The following is a 20,176-nucleotide window of genomic DNA, read 5'->3' as shown; positions in this document are numbered from 1 at the left end:
TTTTATTGGACTGTTTTTATTGCATGAATTGTGGCTGCAGAGAAACAACGTTTCGGGTGAGTATAGTTGAGTTTGACACTTCCTGCAGGGAAGAAAGATGGTCAGTGGACATTCAGATGGGCACGGCTCACTTCAGTTATTCACCTTCCTAATGAGTCCGTCTACCACCAGACCTGCGCTTATATACTGCATTTAAACCACAACTGTAGAGCTGGAGGATGGGAAATGGAACCGTTGGAACCGGGATTCATAGTGCACATAACAAATGTGCTTTACCGTCTTAACAGAGAAATTTAGATTTGCTGTAGAAGTGATAGAGTAGTGATCTTTAACGTAAGGTGGAAGTTATTGCTGGCTACATGTTTTATGTACTGTGTTATGTCTTCTTACATCTGAATGGGACAGTTAAGGGAATTGCACTGTGCTTTATTGTGTGACTCCCTGCAGCAAGCACTAAGCTCAACAGGTTTTCTATGTGCAGCTGCCCATTCAGGTCAGATATCGGCATAAAAAAAAAAAAAAAAAAAAAAAAAAAAAAAAAATCACATCACAAACATAACAACTTTAACCATTCAAATGCAGTATACGAGCACAAACTGTGACTTAGAGCAACGACTCCATCTACAGGTTAGTTGTTGTACTGCAATAAACACAGGTGGTGTTGACAAAGTATTTTGTTGCTGACAGTTCATTAAAAAAAAAAAAAAAAAATCAGCTCCCTTTTAAAGTAGACCAGCCACATATTAAAACAAAATTACCGTATGACTTGTAAAATGGTCTCAAACTTTTCAAAGTAACTTGGTCACACAACTGCCACTGGGAAAAAAAACCCCAATTAAATAGTGATGGTGGTATTTTACTGTACCTGAATATACCGGTTTCCACCCCACCCCACCTCAACTTGTCCCATTTCAAACATAGAACTTACATAACATATGGGCTCTAATGTTAATTATACATTTACATCCTTACTATGTTCATATAATTAATAAAAAAATAAATACATTTAACTCATACAAATGATTTTGTAGTATGCAAATTGCCAAAGGAACAGATTATCACCCACAATTGTATTGTTAACACTTTTTTCTTTCAAGTGTAGGATTTTCAATAAAATCATTATCACCCCTTATTAATTGAAACCTGTAGTCTTAAAGCCTTTCTACACCGATGTGGCTGTGCTATTGAGCTGGGAGAGATCCACCTCCACCCAGTCATCTATAGGGCTGTACGTGAGCATTAGCTCACACAAGGCTAAATATCAACACTGGAGCACACTCGCAGAGATCAACCAGGAGTAAAAATAGATGCTGATGATTTATGTTGGCAATGGGCCCCAAACCAGCTTTTGGCTTTGGCCGAAAAGCTGAGGGCATGAGATGTGCACATTTACATGACTTCAATTTTGTAAAAAGGTAATATGAAACAATCTTGTCTACTTGTATTTTTTGACTTTTCCTGATGCATTTTTGTACAAATCTTTGTCTAACCTGTTCAGGCATAACAAAACAGATTAAACAACAGAAAAAAATCAAACAAAGAGAAATCTCATGCACAAGTTATGTCCCACTCTTATAGATTGCATTTGTAAGTTACCACCTTAAAAATCTGTTTACATATTTGTCTATTGTTCAACATAACATTTTTCTTTTTGTACATTTTAATTTTTTTTTGTTTTTTGATAATATTTTTGATCCTATTTTCCAGCCAGCAGCTCTGGGTACTGATCCAGAGAAGATTCCAGACACCGGACCTGTCCATTCCTGTACAGCAGGAGGTGCAAGAGGCATGTTGTGTAGATGCTGACGCTAGGAAGGAAAATTGCTCCAAAAAAAGAAGCGGTTTGGAAGCAAATGAGTATTTATCCTTTGTGATTTCAGTTCAGGTCTAAAAAAATTTAAACCCCATGTCTTATTTTTTTTTCTTTGTTCTTTTTCCTGCTAGAAATTGTTGCTTGTCACCCCGAAAAGCTTGACAGAGAGACAGATACTGTAGATCTTTTCCTACTACTAAAAACCTCCCGAAGCTGGCAGCAGAAGTGGGACTTGACAGTCAGTCCACTGCAGACAAGGACAGGGGAAAGGGTGCAGGCAAGGTCACCCCTATCTGCAGAGGTCCTCAGGGTCTCGCACATTTTTCCTCTTTTTGCCGTTGCCCTGGTGGTGAGGCTTGTTGTTCGGATGACTTTTGGTGCTGGAGGTGTTCTGCTGCCCGTGGTGGCCACTATTGTGGTGAGAACGAGACATTCTGGCCTGTGATCAGAGCACAAACAAAATCTCAGTGTTGATGTAAGGTTAATGACAGTTTTTTTTTTTTTTTTTAACCTTTTAAGGTAAAGATAAAAAAGCTAAGGCTACCTTTCCTGCTTTGTTGCTCCCAGTTGGAGTGCTGGTAGTGTGGGCCGGGGTTCTGTGATTATTGATGCCAGCAGGCTTTTCTTTGTGGTCACTGGAGACCCAGCTAGACTGCTGTTTAGAGGTCTTACATGGCGTGCCATCAGAATCCTGGCGAGGAAAATAATTGATGACTAAACAGTGTTTTTACCATTTGGACAGAAGTTTCCCTTGTTCACATTTAAGTGCAACAGATAAATGCAATGTGTGTATCTAATTGCAGAACTGACCGCGTCGCTAGAACTAGAGGTGGAGGACGTAGAAGAAGGAGACAGTGGAGATGAGGAGGGGGAGGAGCGCAGTGAAGGGGATGGAGAGGAGGAGTTGGAGGAGTTCTTGCTGTGCGGAGCCGACGGCAGAGCTACAACTGCATCATCATCATCCGGAACGTTGTTGTTGCACTCGTCAAGCTGCTGGGACTCAAACAATGTGACATCATTTCCTACAGAAACAGAGAGGAGACAAAAATAAAAGCAAAGACCAGGTTGGCTTTGAAGGCCTTACTCAGTCCAACCCACACTGACCTGGCATAGGGTGACCTTTAACCCTAGCTTTACCAGTTTTATAGTTTTAAGTTTTAACTAGGTTTCAATAAATATTGAAAATTGTTGGAACATACTGTTTAGTGGCAGATCATTCTGAGATCTGCTCCCCCAGTTAACTTGAATCCACTGCCTGTAGTCATCAACATCCTGTGTTACCCGGATTATTCTGCCGAGTATGCTGTGAGGGGACACATAAGAAGGCATACCTGTCACTTTTCTACTGGTGTAACAATTCAACACTGAATGGTGAAAGATCAACTGACAATGAAGGCTTAAGGGGCCGAGCGCTCATTAGTGTGGTTAAAAAATTCTTTAACAAGCTTCTTACCTCTCACTCTCATTATTGGGGTAATACTTGGCAATGGGTGACACAGCATGGCTAAGCACCACATAGGCGTAGTCAAATGCCTGCTTAACCTGCATGGCACCATATGAACTCCGCCCAACATCATTGTCTGTCGGACACAAGTAAGATAAATGAAAGAACCAGACGATATGATAATACACGCTATACTAAAATCTGGTAAAGGAAATTAAAATTTTTGTCCTTTTAAAAAGGTCAGGCTCATTTCATGTTCCTACCTGGCTGGAGTGGGTCCTCAATGTAAAGCATGGAGGGCCTGTAGCCATCCATCATGTTCTTCTGAACCTCATCTTTGGCAACATAGCAACCTCCATCTTTTATCCTGATGCCTGTTTTCAGGTAGTTGAAGTGGCGACCATAGAGTTCAAAGAATTCAATGAGAAGAACACCGATGTTGATATTGGGACTGCACACATCCTCCCTGTAATGAAGCTGGAAAAGGACACAGAAATGGGTAAATGTTAGAATTATTGCAGAATGGTAATTGCACTGTATTGACCAGTCCCAGACCTTTAAAAGACTATGAAGCATGGACTGTCATGTTAGTGTAATGGTAACATTTTGTGCCGTAGTATTTACTCTAGACCAACAATGATTTAAAAAAACAAAAGAAAAAAGACAACTGCAGTGGGTGAACAGTTTGGCACCAAATGCTCTGAATTGGCATTATTTTGTACAGCGGTCTGCATTAAGACTTAACACTGTGTATGTGTGAGATCTAGTTTTGGGCAACATTTTGTTTAAAAAAAAAAAAAAAAAAAAATGTGTTCACAAATTTCGGAATTAAGAAGCCTGTCACCCAGTGGAGTGGTGTGTCCTGCAGATGTGTATTTTATTGTTTTTGGACAAAACAGAGGTCCATGGTACAGACAAGTTAATCCAGACTGGTGGCTGACACTAAACATAAAAAGCTGTTGTTCATGACAAAGTGTGTCTGACCTGCAGGAAGCTGACTGCCATAAGAAACAGACTGTATGAGCCAATTCCACCAGTGAAAACTTCATTGAGCTCCCTCTGAAGTAGGAACTGCTTGAGCACCAAGACCAGGTAAGGCAGAACAGGATATTTCTACAGGAAAAACACAGATGCAGTAAGGACAAAATACAATATAGATATTGATGTCTACAGCACATTATAGAATGAATCATTAAGGTAACGAGAACAAAAAAAAAATAAAAATTTTTAATTGACCTGTAATTCTGGTCCCAAAAACACAATACACAGAGCCAACTAGAAATATTGCAATAGCAGAAATGTTGGAAAATGGACATTGCCTGTTTGTGAACTTGGCAATTAGCAGCCAATACCTCTTTGAATTCTTTGATGAGCCGAGAAGCTTTAACACCACTCTTCACATTGAAGCTGATGTCCACTTTGACCTCAGTGAAGGAGTCTGTCAGTTTGATGATGGGAACCTAACAACATAACACACAGTCAGAGAAGAATAATTTGTGAACGCACTACCAAATCACTACTGCTTAACTGGTGCTAAAAGACTAGTTGCATAGTTGTTAGCATATTCCTTAAATTAAATCCTCAAGCAAAAATTTACAGTCTCAATCTGCTTATTTTTTTTTTTTGTTTTGTTTTGTTTTTTTAAAGGGATTTAAAGAAAATGCTTAGTTTAGAACATTTAAGTCCGGAAATGAATATAACTCCAATATAAAGGAAAATCCTAGCAAAGATTAAAAATAACACAGTGCTACGAGTTAGTATTAAGCACACTACATTACTAAAACTCTTTTTGTGACACTGAACAATATAAAAGGTATGAACTTGACTAAGATAAAATTTAGTCTGATGCACTTGGCATCTCCTTTGATGCATACGTTTGTATATATGTCATGCATAACCAATGTAGACACAATAAAATTAAAGCTTGTGTGAATGTGAGTTACAGCACATCTTGTGAAGCTGACTGACATATTGATTAATATAAAAAAGGATGACCGTAGAGTATTATTCATCATCACATTTACCACAAATTGAACAGTTTTTAAAACAAAGAACATTTTAAAGTGGGTAGTCTTACCGTGGCTTTGTCCAAAACCTTGATGGAGTTCTCATCTGCAACATTTCTCTTACGAAGAGCCTCTTCCAGCGTCCAGAGAGGAAGCGTCTCCCATTTCCCAAAAACCACCAAGTCAATGTCACTGTAGGAAGGGGAAAAAATAAAATATACAAAAAAAACTAGAAATACTAGTGCGTTTTCTCCAATAATAAAAACTTTTGGGGGTTTTCGCTATATGTTCTATTTACTCTACAGGGATTGCGATAAAAATACAGTAACACTGCACTCCACATTGTAGATCTCTGCAGACAAATGTCTTTGGTTCCCTCTTTTGGCAACGTGCAGCTGAGCAGACTGTGTGGTTTGTATTTACTACACAGAATCTCACAAGCACCCACTGTAAACATGCAAACAAGGGTACACACAGTGTAAATGATTTGCATCATGTAGCTAAAACATAGACAGACTTTACAAATGTTTCCAGAACAGCAGACAGACAGACACGCACGCACAAACAAAGACACACACAGCATCCACAAACTGCTTAGTCCTAATAAAGTGCTAAATATGGGGTCAGGAGTCCACTAATCTGAGTGACATGTCTGTGTGTCTAGTTGGCCAGTTATTTGTTGTGTGTGGGTGGTTATGTGATTATCTGCCTGTCAGCAGTCACAAGTCTCTCTCAAATTCATGTTTTTGAAAAGATTTAGGATCAGCAGTGCTACAAATGACTTTGATCTTCAAAAACAAAAGCTTGCTAGACAGGGCAGTTTCCTTAACTGGGTCAGTTTGACAAAAATAAAAAAGAATGCATGAGGTAAAATCTCTGGGCTGGTTTAGGACACCAGGTGGCTCACCTTGTTGGTAGATAAAGACCAGTGTTGAAGCTCCCAAACACCTGAACCTGAGGAGAGACAAGAGGCACAGTCAGTTACACAAACACACACGGTTGTTTCTGTTTAATAGATTAAATAAATTAGGATCATTTAATAATCTAGAACAGCCTGTTGACCTTTTCTTGAGTATGCTAACAGTTTTTTCTCTGACAGACTAGAACATGGACTGACTGAGTAATCGAGCTATGTCATCAAGCAAGCACCAAGACAGTGTTCTTTGATTTTCCCACACTATCCTTTACTACAACAAGAACCGGTTCTCCGGCTGCACAAATAATAATATTGTACAGCTTATCATGGTAATGTATTGGCAAGCCCAAACAAAAAGCATAGGTGTGGTACAAGAGGTACTGATCAGGTGAGGGACAAAAAAAAGAGTATATAGTTAATGTGTTTTAAGAGAGAGATTGAACACAAGGATAACAGATATTTATTGTTTTTGTCAGACTGATGTAGAAATTTGTCATGGTGAAAATCCAAACTGGCAGAATGTTAACATTGACAATTAACCTTTAAGCCACTGATCTTTTAACCCTAGAGAAACTAAAATATCCTCAACCTTTCACCTTTTCTTGTTTTGCCTAGTGCACACAAATTGGTTTGCAAACAAGAATAGACTTAAGCGCTAGTCGCTTCAACAACCTCCCTACAACCCACATTAACCATTAGTGTAAGCTCTGGTTTAAAGCCCAGTCACATGTCCAGGGCTAAGATTATGCCAGAATTGTTTGTGTGAATTAATTATCTAGTGATACAAATTCTGAGCAGTTTTCTCAAATAAGCGTAGGTTAACAATCAATAATTGGTTAATCACCAACAAGTTAGGAAAAACAGCGCTCTTTAATAAAACCGTGTTTACAACTGTACTGTAATCGTTACTGGTTTTGCAGAAAAGATTTTTAAGATAATTTAAAGAACTAATTAAATTAATCAAATCACATAAATTGTAAATGAAACTGTGACTTTATTAAAAAGTTTTACTCCTGTCTGTTGATAGTCAACAATTGTCCAGATAATATATCTAAATTATTAAACGCAGCAAACAATGCAGCACAACTTGTAGGCCTTACTGCAAACCAAACATATCGGACTAAAAGTGCTTCAATATAAATAACTTCTGTGACATTTTCAAATAAAGGGCAAGAGCACAGTCTTCTGAAGATGATAGTGACCTGTTTGTTGTAAACTGTAGCTACTGTAAGTCCAGCTGCTAGAAACAACTGCAAAACTGGGACCAATTGAAATAAATTTACAAAAAATAAAGGTTCTTTCATGTCAGCATTAGAACAGACTTCTTGGTGGCCTCCCTGACTAGCACCCTTCTTGCGGTCATTCAGTGTTTGAGAACAGCCGGCTTTATTTACACGTTTGCCAAATTCTTTTTATTCCATTCAAAAAAATACAAAATAAGTATTGAACATCTCTCCATACATAATTCAAGATCATGATTTTCTGTGGCAACAGTCTGGAAACACTTGTGCCTAGTGGAAAATAAAGGTTGTAGGACCAAGTTGTCTCTGCTTGGTCTGCATTGTGCTCCTTAATTTAGGGGCTGCTAAGCTTAGTCCAGACACACTGTTCTATCAGCAGGTGAGTACAAGGATGCCTGAGGTCGAGCTGACTAAGATGACCAAGCTAAGCAGTGTGCAGCCGACAGATAAAAGACAACAAAAGAATTCTATAAGAAAGGCCGTGCAAAATCTATTAGCTTACAGCTTGGCTTTGATACTGACTCTGGTGAGTGAGTGCCGTAAATGACCCCGTAAATGACCATGTGTCCAAGGTAAACTAGTCTCAGTACCCAACCAGTGCAGCAAACAATCAGGTTTGTTAATTTACCATCCAACAATCTGTCTAAACAAAATAACCTTTGGTGATTCACGGAGTCCCTCTTAGATATCTTTAGTACAGCCAAGGAAAATAATTGCTGTGGGAAATTCTCCCCGATTATCAGTGGAACATAGAAATATCAGCCCTGTTGCACTGTACAAGCAGAACAAGGAAATAATTTTCTTTTGTTTTTTTGGGGTGATTGGTACCTCAGCACTGGGCCATAGGTCCTGGATGACTCCCTTAATTCTGTCCACCACCTCCAGCCTCATCTTCTCTTCCTCTGGACGTGGGGAGATGTACTCATAGAAGTCTTTGATCTCCTCGTGTAACCTGCACAGCACACAGAACAGAACATTTTAGAATAATATAGAAATTAACATAAAAATAACCTTGTTGAGTAAATCTGTGAGTTAAATATCTAGCATAATCTTTTTTAGGTAAATTAGTGTTAGGAGATTTCTGAAATTCCATTATATTGTAAAAGGACATTATGGCAGCAGTTTTCCTTCTACTTGTGTCTCTTTGTATTCATCAAGGTTTCATGAATCAGAACCTCACAAGGGAGCCCATTACCTTAAAACCGTTTCCTTCATCTCTCCACAACCCTCTGCAGAGATGTGAATCTAGGCTCCTGATTTTAAGAACTACTCGGAACAACCAAAAGGTGTGAATTACATAAACAGCAGAATATGAAGCAGGGTGTTGTCAAAAAGAGCAGGTTTGACTACAGGTAGATTCAAGCCAGTCAGTAAAATAATTAGTCTGAATCTTAGTCTTCCTGATGCAGTCGGTCCTAATGTGGGTAAACTTAAAGTATCTGCGTCAGTGCTCTAATTTTGTTGCACTGAATATTTGTATATTGCACAAATTACACTGAGTTTATTGTGAAACATTGTTCCAATGTATTTATTACAGTGTGGCCGCTTAAAAAGGTGTTGATAGGCGTATGATACCAAAAATAAATTAACATGGCCTTAGTTTTAGTTACATTCAAAATCAAGAAAGGGTTTACAGCACTGTTAAAAAAAAAAAGAATGACATTTCATCATTGTTCAGGAGGCTGACTGTGACTTCGATGCCTAGGAATTTCAGCAAAAGACATGACAATTGTCAATCCTGCTAATACATTTATTTATGACAAACAGAAAGGCAGTGACAAGTCTTATGAAAGCATGAGTTAATATTCCCAAGAGGAACAAGCAGAGCTTTTTCTCAAACGACTAGTAAACTGTAGAGCAAAGTTAAAATAAAACAGGAAGTTCCAGCATGTTTTCCAGCATAGGGTCAGTAAAAACAAAGTTGTTCTCAGTAAGGGCAGACTAAGCAAGGGGACCATATTTGTCCTTGGCACAGGTCACTGTGCCCACACACTCTGACCTCTTCACCAACCAGTTTTGTCCACATACACATTTACACTGTGGGTGGACAAATAAGAACTGAAAAACACAAGAGCAGACATACACATACGCTTGCATGGAGAACCAGCCAGATTAGGCCAATAACAGTTTTGTTCTCCTTTGCACTTGCCAGAAAGGGAGATGAAAAGTAACATTCTGCTTTCGTAATTAAACCAACAAAGCAAAGTGTGCGTATACCACATAGAGTTGGAAAAGAAAAAGACTTTGAGCCACCAACACTGCCTGTTGTTTGGATTACGCCCCAAAGAGCGTAAAGAGAATGTGTGTGTCAGTCTGTCTGCTGTCTGGGTTTTATGTAACCAATGCTCTTTACCTGATGTGATTGTTTAGGTAAATGGTCTTCTTGGGTGACCTGTGTATTCCACTACCAGAGAATGTGACGCTGATGTAATCAACATTTTTTGAGATTTACACCGTGGTTCTGTTTAGGTGAGCTACATGTTGCACAGGGCCACTGGAAAACTCTCCACGTAATTATAGTAATTAGTTTTTCCATATACCATTACTTGCTATTGCAATTTTATTTCTTAAGGTGGATTCCCTTTTCTTCATCTTCATCTCTTCCCATCTAAACCAAATTTGAGCAATTTGAGCAAACTCTACACATAAGCTAGATTACTTTTCCTACAAATACATTCGTCATAAATACACATCTGTTAACTAAAATAGTGGTTTGAGAGATTATCACAAAAAACAGCTTAAAGTGAATCCATGAAACTGGATCACATAATTTGATTTTATTGAAAAACAGACCAGTTAAAGGTGCCAGTGCAGTGTAAATGGTTTATTTTTTATGTTTGTGTGTTGAATTTTATCAAATGCTTTCTACCTGATAACCTTTCTGAACTATAGAGATTAATCTCTCTTCCCTGTGCATAATGCAGACTCCTCACAGAAATGTCAGGTTTCATTTTGGAGTAAAAGAAACTCTGAAGCTACAAAACAACAACAAGTTTGGAGTATTTAAAAAATCTTTTTTTAGTTTACAGCTATGTATGATTACTTCTGTAAAGATTATTCTAGAAAAAGGCATTTTCTGTCAATTTTTTACTTCTTTTCCTATGAACTAAATTGAACTAAAAACCACTACAGGGAAAGCAGACATCAATAACAACATCTCCACTCCAAAGCAACAGTAGGTTTCATTTCACACCAAACAGGCTACTACTGCTCCCTTTATCACGTGATCAGAGCAAGCATAGAAATTGAACCTCATGCTCCACCCCATTGGATCAAGTTACATTCCAGTCTTGTGCCTGCCTAAGAAGCACATGGACCCTTTGCACTGCTTATCGGATTATTCCACTTGCCTATATGGTAGTAATGTTATGTAATCTCATGGAACAAGTTTCTAAAGAGCTGAGGCTCCCAGAGGAGGAAAGAAAAATATTCTCCGTTTCCCTCTGACATGATTATGCTAGTGTCACTAAAAGGTTGCCAGTCATGCGGACTTGCTAGGTGCCTATCAAGTTAATGCTGGTTAAGTTATAGCAGGGAAAGGAGACGAAATGCTACTATGAAGGACACAAAAAGTGCAAAATATTTCTCCAACAGCTAGTCAGAGTCACACAAACTGATTAATAATTAAGCTGCTGTAGCACTGCAGCCAAGGCTATATTAATATGTTTTCAGACAGTACACCCTAGCCCAAGGGTATAAAGACACTATTGACTCATTGTTGAGGTCAATGCATCTTTAAACAAGTGAAACACGCATTTCCTTGACATTACTTGCAAATGTACTACAATGAAAAAAAAACAAACACATCATGTCTACCATATTAGTGTCAGGTAAACCTGTGTCCCACTCAGTGCATATTTAATGCAATGCAAATTGTTTCTTTTCAAGTCTCGGATGCAAACCATCATGTTTCTGTATTACAAAACAGTGCTTCATCCTGAGCTAAACAATGATCCCTGACATTCTTACGGCACCTCCACATCAATGCACTGCAACAGTTAGAGAAGCACAATCACAACTTTTTGGTAAAAGAAGAAGAAAGTGGGAAAAGTCTAAAGAGAGGAAAAATGAAATGAACAAAGTGACCAAGCACTGGGTCAGGCATCATTAAGATGAAAGAGAAAAAACAGACAGCAGGAGAAAGAGAGACAATTGGGTGTGGTGTTTTCATGTGAACAAGAGCCATCTGGTAAGATGGGTGAGAACAGGTTATTCGCATCACTCTGAGCATCACTCACTGACTGTTCAGGTATTTTTGCACTGCAGTACCAAGGTGTGTGTCTAATGCCTGCATCATAGAATGTAGTAGTGAAAAACAGACATGCTGAGACAACAAGACAAGACACTTATGTGTCAAGAAACACCTGCTTGAAATATGAGATTGCTGATGCGTTTAATTAAATAAGCCATGTTCGGCTGCTATGTTTTAGATCAGGGGTCACCAACAGGTGCCCGTGGCCCCCAAGGACCACATGAGTATCCTGCGGGCCTGTTCTAAAAATAGCTCACCATAGCACCACTTACCAATGAGCTGCATCTAATTTTGTTGTTGCTATTCTTTTTTAAAATCACATTTGATAGTTGTGGTGTGAAATCATTAACATGATCCAAGTCTTCACATAGATGAATATCATTAATTTAATTATTTACTAATATTAACATATAATTAAAAGGTAAATTGAGCACATTTGTTTTTTCAAAAGTGTGTATCAAACTGGTAGCCCTTCGCATTAATCAGTACCCAAGAAGTAGCTCTCAGTTTAAAAAAGGTTGGTGACCCCTGTTTTAGATGGTTGTGGTATTATCCAGGAAAGATTTCCAATATCAATTTTACAAGGGCTTGAAACTGTGGGCTTTGAGGATAGTGAGCGTTATGTGACACTTTAGCATAGAAGATCTACACCAACAAAGAGCAGCTTAGAGTTGACAGGATTGCCAGCGGGCAAACCAGGTGGATCACACAGCTTTTCAAAATGAGGACAACCCCAAACAGTAGCAGAGATGTCGATGTCTCGCAGATGGCGTATTCATTAATGTTTTATCAATAAACTGATCTGGGCTGCAAAGTGCTGTCAACTGGAACAAAACAGCTCCAGTTACACAGAAACGCTGCTGACTACTAGTGATAGGCTTGTTCAAGCTTGAGTGATGCAGCAGGGAGCTGAGGTCAAAAAAGGAACAATCGGGACTATAAATATTATAGCACTAGAGCTCGCACAAGCATACACAAGTCCATTATATAGTATCACACCAAGAGTGCAACATCAAGTGATCTGGTTCTGGTGTACCAACGAGGACAGTTCATTTTTATTCAAGATACGGGCGTCTGTAGCTCAGTTGGTAAGGAAGTCTTCCACGGACCAGAGGGTCAGTGGTTTGATCCCGAGTGGTTTGATCAAAGTCTCTCTGGGCAAGACACTGAAACACCAACACTCCTTTCCCATCCCCAGCTGTGCAGTGCTGGTCCAAGCCCAGTGGAAATTGGGGAGGGTTGTGTCAGGAAGGGCATCCGGCATAAAAACTGTGCCAAATCAACATGTGGACAATGATCCGCTGTGGCGACCCTGAACTTATTATCCCATAAGTGTCAGCCGAAAGGACAAAAAAGTTCAAAAAAGTTTCAATAGTGAGAGAAAAATACAACGCCTACCAATTGCTCCAAAATAATTTATTCTGGTTACTTTTTTGTTGACTGGAAATAGCTTTGGTGTAGTAAGCCCATCAGTCTGAGTAGCTTTTAGTGTGGCTTTAAATAGATTTTAATTTATTTTTGGTTCATTATTAGTGTGAGTATCTAGCAGTTTTCACTGCAATAGTGATTTTCTGACCTTACTAACACACTATCACTAATAAAACAATCACATTTCATAGATTATAACAAAAACGCATTTTTACAGACGTTCAACTACATCAGTTTGGACCACGGGAATTGTTTCAGTTGCACGGTTTCACTACACATGGGGAGGTTGGGTGATGGAAAGCTGACCACACATGCTGTTCAGAAGGGACCTGTTTCACCTAGCGTCTAACAGAGCAGCACACAGGCTGCCCTCTCCATAGGTTTACACACTTTGGCTGAGAGCCAGCCAGCGAGCAGAGAAGCAAGAGCGTGACATAGATGTCAAAGCCAGTAGAAGCTGGATGAACCACAGTTCTAATAATGGAACTTCAGTCACCAAGGTGCTGGGAGTCATGGATCACCAAACGACAGCGACAATAATCCTATGAGTCAGGGCATCGTTGAGCGGTTAACCACACATTTCATTAGCCTGCAATTGATGCCCCTGCTTCACCAGTCGAAACTAGCTGCCAAACCCCAGGCATGGCTAAAATGTATCAAGTGCAGCTGCTATGTCATTACTACCACTTTGGGCCACAGGAGCAAATTGCTTTGCAGAAATAGGATATTCCCCAAATCTGAATTTATCAGATTATGATGAAGCGTTTGGATGAACTGTAGAAACATATATTTGCAGTCACAGACAGGGCAAGCTAAAAAAGCTAAATGCAGGGGAGTAAAACATTCTTTACTACAGCTTCTAGTCAAGGTGTCCATGTCCACGACAGTTCAGATGTAACAGGAAACCCAAGCAACCACGGGGAGATTATTCAAACTCCTCACAGAAAGGCTGCTGAGGGCAGGTGGATCTGAACTAGAGACCTGGTAACTATGAGGCAGCATCTCTAACCACTTCCACACCGGGCTGCCTCATCAACTGTACTCTGTACTTCTGTGTTCCGTACGTTATTTGGCACTTCAGCCTCCTTTCAGCTAGAAACACTGTTCAAACTTCAAAACGTTCATCTTATAAAAAGGACATGGGTGCAAAATGCTTTTTAATATCTTTCATACTTTTTAAAAATAATCAGCTTTTTACAGAAACGTTTTCTCATTTAAACGAATGGAGAGACTCCTCAGCTCCTCTTCAGCTTTGTCCTCTTTCATCTTTAACTAGTCGGGCATACTTCAGCCTGGAGAGACCATTCAAACTTTCAGCAAATCACAAGACTGTCCGCTATAAGCATTGTATTCCCCTTTTAAATTTCGTTTACGGTTTTTGAATAATTGCATTTTTAGTTGGAGGTACTTTTTGGTGAATTTCCAACTTCCCCATTAGTGTGTATTGCAGAATGTTGCCCCAGCTAGAGAGGGTGACATATCCAACACCTAACTTCTAGCTTTAACTTTTATCAAAATTTTTTCCTTGTTTTCTTCAGTCAACTTTCATCTTTCCTCATCAAATTATACATTATAACGTAGGCAGTTCTGTGTTCTTTTTAGGAAATGTAACTCTCATAGTGACAGGACTTCCAGTTCTTTCAGTATTTGGCCAGAAGCAGAGAGAGTGCTGTCTCAAACTCCAATTGGAGCCTATTATAACGGAGGTCTAGAAAGTCTCCTCAGATCACAAACCAGGGCTGCCACACCGTCATTTTATTAAGTATCATCAAATAAAAGTATATCACTGCCACTCACATTTTTTTTAATGTTGTTAATAGTACTAATACACATTTGCAAGGCAAAGTCTGAGCAGTTTATAACCTCTCTTCAGCAAATGTGAGTGACTCAGCAGATTGAGAGCTGCCATTGCCATGGTAACAGACACCACTGAATCAGGTCTTGTAATTGGGCTTAGAGCTTTCCAAGTAAAAGCCATTTTGGTAAATATAAAAAAATCTCTTTTTTAAATAGTAAAATTTGATTGTGGGTTTAGACTACCTGCAGTAATCCAGGTCCAGGTTCCCTGATTGGATAATTGTTACTTTCTGTCTGATAGTAAACATTTTAGCTATTTTAGTTAAAGCAAAACTGGCAAACAATATGCAGAGAGGGGCAGGTTACTTTGTCTGACATGCAGTAGCAAATGGTGAGTTAGCAAGAATTAAACAACATTTTATTGTTTGCACTTCCATCGGTTATATGGAAGTGCAAACAATAAACAGAGAGCAGTAAAACTTCACAATAAAAACTCACAACAAGAGTTCAGCAGGACAGAAATGGACCTGAGCTGTCCCAGGCTGAACTTACTTCCTTTGCCCATACAAAGATTCTTAAATAACTCTCCTGAACAACCAGAAAATCAGGTGGAAACACTCCCTTAGAGCCCCTGATTTGATTGGATGGGCACTGAAGAGGATCAGGTTTCTCTCAGGGCTGGCTTTGTTTTGTACAAGCAAGACTGTGGGGTGCATGTAAACACTTGGAACTAGTTCCAGAAAGATTGCAGGAGCATAAAACACAAATATGCACATGGTTCAGCCATCCCTATGGTCAAATATAGTGATTGTCTTATGAGTACCGAATTTGAACTTGCACCAAAGTTCTTTCTTGCTCCTTCCAAATATGTTTCCTAGGTTAAATTTTTCTGATCCCAAATTACTCCTGACTGAGTTGGCAAATAAAATTGGGGATCCTTCATTCAACAGTGTGAAACTGGAAAAAGCAAACATGGAGATCAGGCATAATATAAAGTCCCTAGTTTGAAAAAAAATCCTACAGCAGAGCTTCTTCGGATTTATGGTTTTCAAACACGTCTCGTTAAAAATCAATTGCTCCTCAGCCTGCCCATAGTAACACTGCTGTGCTGCCTTATTACAAGCAGCCATAGCTGAGGTAACAGCATTATAGTAAAGCAGGGAGTTTTTATTTCACTAAACAGCATAAATGACAGCAACAAGCAGTCCTGTCACAGGATTATGTGGAAATTGGGTTTCTTTTGACCTTTGTATTGTGCCATTTTCTATGGCTACAAACCTGTAAATCAAGCGACCAAAACCAGCAGAACCATTTTTCTAAAACTGGGTGTTTAATATTCTCCTACACATCTCACATACAGAATGCATTTTCCTGGCACCACAATGTTTAATGTGAGTGCACTTTTGACTGTAAAATCCAAATAACAAAGGCAACTTCACATCCAGATACATGTGCAACTGGATATAAACATCCAGTAATGCAAGCACTCTGTCATTGTGTATGGTCAGACATGAGTATGGTTATACTAAAAGCCTTCTGTGGTGGAGAGTGTGATCAAGGCTCTGAGGTTCAGGTCCTGGTATTAGCAGATCTAATCACTGAGGAATGTCCCTGAGCAAACACAGAGCTCCCATATTACTATAAATGAGGATCAGCCTAAGACAGAGCTCTGTACTCCGATGTTCTGCTTGTCTATGCAAGCCTTGACAGAAAGGGGTGGTGAACGGACAAATCTCTGCACCTAAAAGGCCTTTAAAACACAACCCCGCCCACCAAAATATTTCTCCCCATTTATCGCATCCAAATCAACCATTGCTGAGCAAAGTTCTTCGTTAACAAACATGTGACTTAATACTGTTGCCTAATGTTTAGGATTGGGCTTGGTTATTTACAACAATGTAGGCAAAACTAAATGTAAATTTTCCCTAACGAATCAAATCTCACACTCAGTGAATGAAGTGCCAGTCTGGTTATGAACAACTCAATGAATTCCCCACTGAAGTGAAAGTGTGGTCTGTAGAATGACAAAAGTAGCAACTCGTGAAGTATAAAGCTAAAGATCACTGAAGTTGGCATTAACACCACAACACAATGTATTTCAACATATTTCACCATTAGGTTTCATCACCCTGCCTGTTGGGCTTGGTTAAGACTTTGGATTATCTGTTGATCAGATCCATGTAATTGTAACTTTCATAGCACCTATAAAGAAACCTCCAGTATTTGGATCAAGTAACTCAGAATCAGAATAATCAGTTTAATAATTCTGAATGATTCAAACTAATCCATCACAAGTCAGGCTGCTCTGCAGGTGTGTACACACAATCTTCAACAACCATTGTGTACACATGAGTGAGTGCTGCACATATATTATTGAGAACTGGATTTTTGGGAGGGCCCATAAAGCATACTCATACTAGATTTCATGTCACATGAGAGGATGCAAAAATGAGACTTCCGCAGTCCAAGTTAGCTGACTTCCTGTAGACTCCCCACACACATAAATGAGCTAAAGAAATTAAATCATGTGGCTCTTCTAAACTTTACAAATGTTACTGGGCCAAATTGATTAAGTCATGATAACACAGTTAGTTTAATGTATTTGTGACACTCTGAAAAAAGTATTGTTTGTTTTACAGACACTCCTTTGCCAATAATTGGTTATGGGAAAATGCCTTTTCGGAGACTACTTGTCACAGGATGACCACAGACCCTACGCTAAAAATGTCTTCACAACCAGGCTCAGTTCCTGGAGATGTGACTGGCATAAATCACACTTGTCTGTGCAGAAGTTACTGCACTTTCTGCACCTGTAGCAGGCAGTCTGGTAAAATCTACAGAAAGCCCTTGAGATAAAAAGTATGTTGGAAAACAGTGTCTGTACTCTGTCTTATTTTCACCCAATTACTCTTGTGGTCCTAATAAATGAATAGTTTGTCTAATCATTTGTGTTTGAAAGGTGAGGGACAGAAAATGCATCCAGAGTCATGTGCAGTCAGAACAGTTGCAGAATATATGATATATGTATATATATTTTTTTCCAGCTTTTTAATACCAATACACTGATTCTTCACACAAACTGTTGGTTAACCTTAAGACTCATTTGTCACCCTCTGGTATCCTTTCATCTGTCATTTGGCAGAAGTCCCATGACTAATTGAATTCTTTGAGTTGGAATATTATATTGTACATATTCTTGCACTGGATCATTGTGACAGCTTCAGTTGACAACAAAGTATTGAAAGCTATTTTACAACTTTGGCAAACACATCCAACCAAGTGTGACTTAGTAAAGTGCTGTCTAATATCTACAAAAATAGGGAGGACAGAGGTCAAGTGAAGGGGCCCACATGTGACTGGAGTTAGGGTAGCACCATTATAGCTCCTTGATGTGCTTTTTTAGGCTTCCTCCTTTGGATTTCAATCATTTGATTTGTTTTATTCACTGTTTGGTGGCAACATATAAATAAACCCCATATTATCCATCAAGGATTAACATGTTGAAGGTTCACAGGATTATACAGTAAAAACTAAAAAGGTATGGTTTGAATAAAATCCAGTCAAACTTTCTGCGTATTGAAAGATTTGCTTTTAACTGGACTTGATCATCCCTTTGGCAAAATGCTTTTTTAAAAATTATCTAAATATTCAACGAACAATCCATTCATGGGTGGTTTCTCTAAGTCCAGGAAAATGCCCTTTAAGTAGTTAGTCGTTAGTTGAAGGCAAAGCCTTTCTACTCAACACATTTGTAAAGGGCTCTCTTTTTAGTATATTATTGATGTAAGTTATGCTGAATGTAGTTTAAGGTCATTTAACAAAATGCAAATGCCATGAATTGTAGATTCACCGACTTTCAACATGTCAGCGTTGCATGCTACTTTACAATGTTATCCAAGCCGGTGGGTGTGGATTGTAAAGTGGGTGTGGTGGGATTAACTACTTCAGTTGTTTCCTTGGGTGTCACTCGAGTTTGAAGGTGTTTGAAGGTGGTTAAGTAATTTCTTAAATAAGATGATTTACATCAAGTGTACACAGGATACCCTGGAACATTAACAGCCTCACACCTGGGGTTCTGTTGTGCACCAGGATCTTTTGGGATTTTTGAGGTCTCGCTGTGGGTCTCGTTCCAGGAGTGGGTTATCAGAAATAACACACACAATCTCATCTACTGTAATAAACCATCTCTTACCCTACAATTCCCTCCGAGTAGTTCCTCACTTTCCACGGGGTGCCCGTGAAACCATCATAGTCTCCTGTGTCGGAGGCATTGCCACTGTTCAAGAGCCTGGAATTGAATCCGAAAGTGCTAGCTTTGTTGTCTCTTTTCCTTTTGTTGGGGTGTCCGTCCGTCAGTCCCCTGCAAAGCGAAGCGACCCCACTGCCCTGCTGCTGCCCCCCTCCGCCGACACCGCCCCTGCCAGCAGCTCGGTTGTTGTGGTTGCTATTGGTTTCCAGTGGTATAAAGTCCCGCTGTTCCGTTATTTCTCCGTCCCCGACTGAGGTCGACATTCCCTGAGCCCTGACTTCCCCGATACCGGTGTTTGAGTCAAGTGCCCCGTTTCTGCCGGTGAAGACGGTTCCCGAAGCCCCGTTGATGTTCGCTTTCAGGATCGCTGTGCTCTGAGAACCAGTGGTGTAGCTGTTATTTACATGCAAATAACCGAGCCCTTGGGTTGTCTCCCAAATCTGCATCCACAGGTTGTTAGCGGGTCCACGTTGTTCTGGTTGAAACCAAGCGATTCTCGGATCCATCAAACGACTCTATAGGCAATCCGCCCCCCTCCCCACCATCGAGCAACGCTCAGCTCGTGTGCAGCTAGCCAGGTCGCTAGCTAAGGTTAGCTAGCCTGCTATAGCCTCGTTATAGCTGCCGCTAGCCGAGCTTCTCGGCTCCCCGTTACTTCTAGAATCCGGTTAAAAACACGTTCCTTAGTAAATACTATATACAGATGTTAACCAAAGTCATCCACAGGAACAAGACAAGAGATGTGTTAAAGTGTTAAAAAATGGTGGCTGAAGGCAAAGTTCAGGTTGAAGACTGTAGAAACGTGCAGCTGGTGCCTGTCGAAATGCCTCTCTGACCCTTTCCTCCTTATCGCGGGTCCCTCAATGGCGGCGTGTACGGCGCTACTGCGCATGCGCGGAACAAAAGCGAGCAGGGGCGGAGAATGTTGTTACGCAACAAACTGGTGCTTTTTCTTACATAATGGCTGATTTATTATTCATCATTTAAGTAAAATGAACAAGGAATGGACTCTAAATATTTTCAATTCTAC

The 20,176-nt window shown here is 39.7% G+C and overlaps 1 protein-coding gene across 1 annotated transcript; it reads right to left on the bottom strand.

Annotated features, from left to right (window-relative positions):
- Positions 1-20,011, bottom strand: tent4b (terminal nucleotidyltransferase 4B). The gene is made up of 12 exons (XM_067495153.1): positions 19,090-20,011; positions 8,249-8,372; positions 6,171-6,217; positions 5,335-5,455; positions 4,610-4,717; positions 4,242-4,370; positions 3,521-3,734; positions 3,267-3,393; positions 3,013-3,116; positions 2,624-2,835; positions 2,358-2,504; positions 1-2,252 (listed from the first exon to the last, which is right to left on the bottom strand). Exons 1-12 carry the CDS (start codon positions 19,650-19,652, stop codon positions 2,103-2,105), a joined length of 2,046 nt encoding a protein of 681 aa, XP_067351254.1. The 5' UTR covers positions 19,653-20,011; the 3' UTR covers positions 1-2,102.
- Positions 20,012-20,176: the final 165 nt, after the last annotated feature.

Source organism: Channa argus, chromosome 2 (genome assembly GCF_033026475.1).
Source record: "Channa argus isolate prfri chromosome 2, Channa argus male v1.0, whole genome shotgun sequence".
Taxonomy (NCBI): domain Eukaryota; kingdom Metazoa; phylum Chordata; class Actinopteri; order Anabantiformes; family Channidae; genus Channa; species Channa argus.
This window is presented reverse-complemented; position numbering and strand designations above follow the sequence as displayed.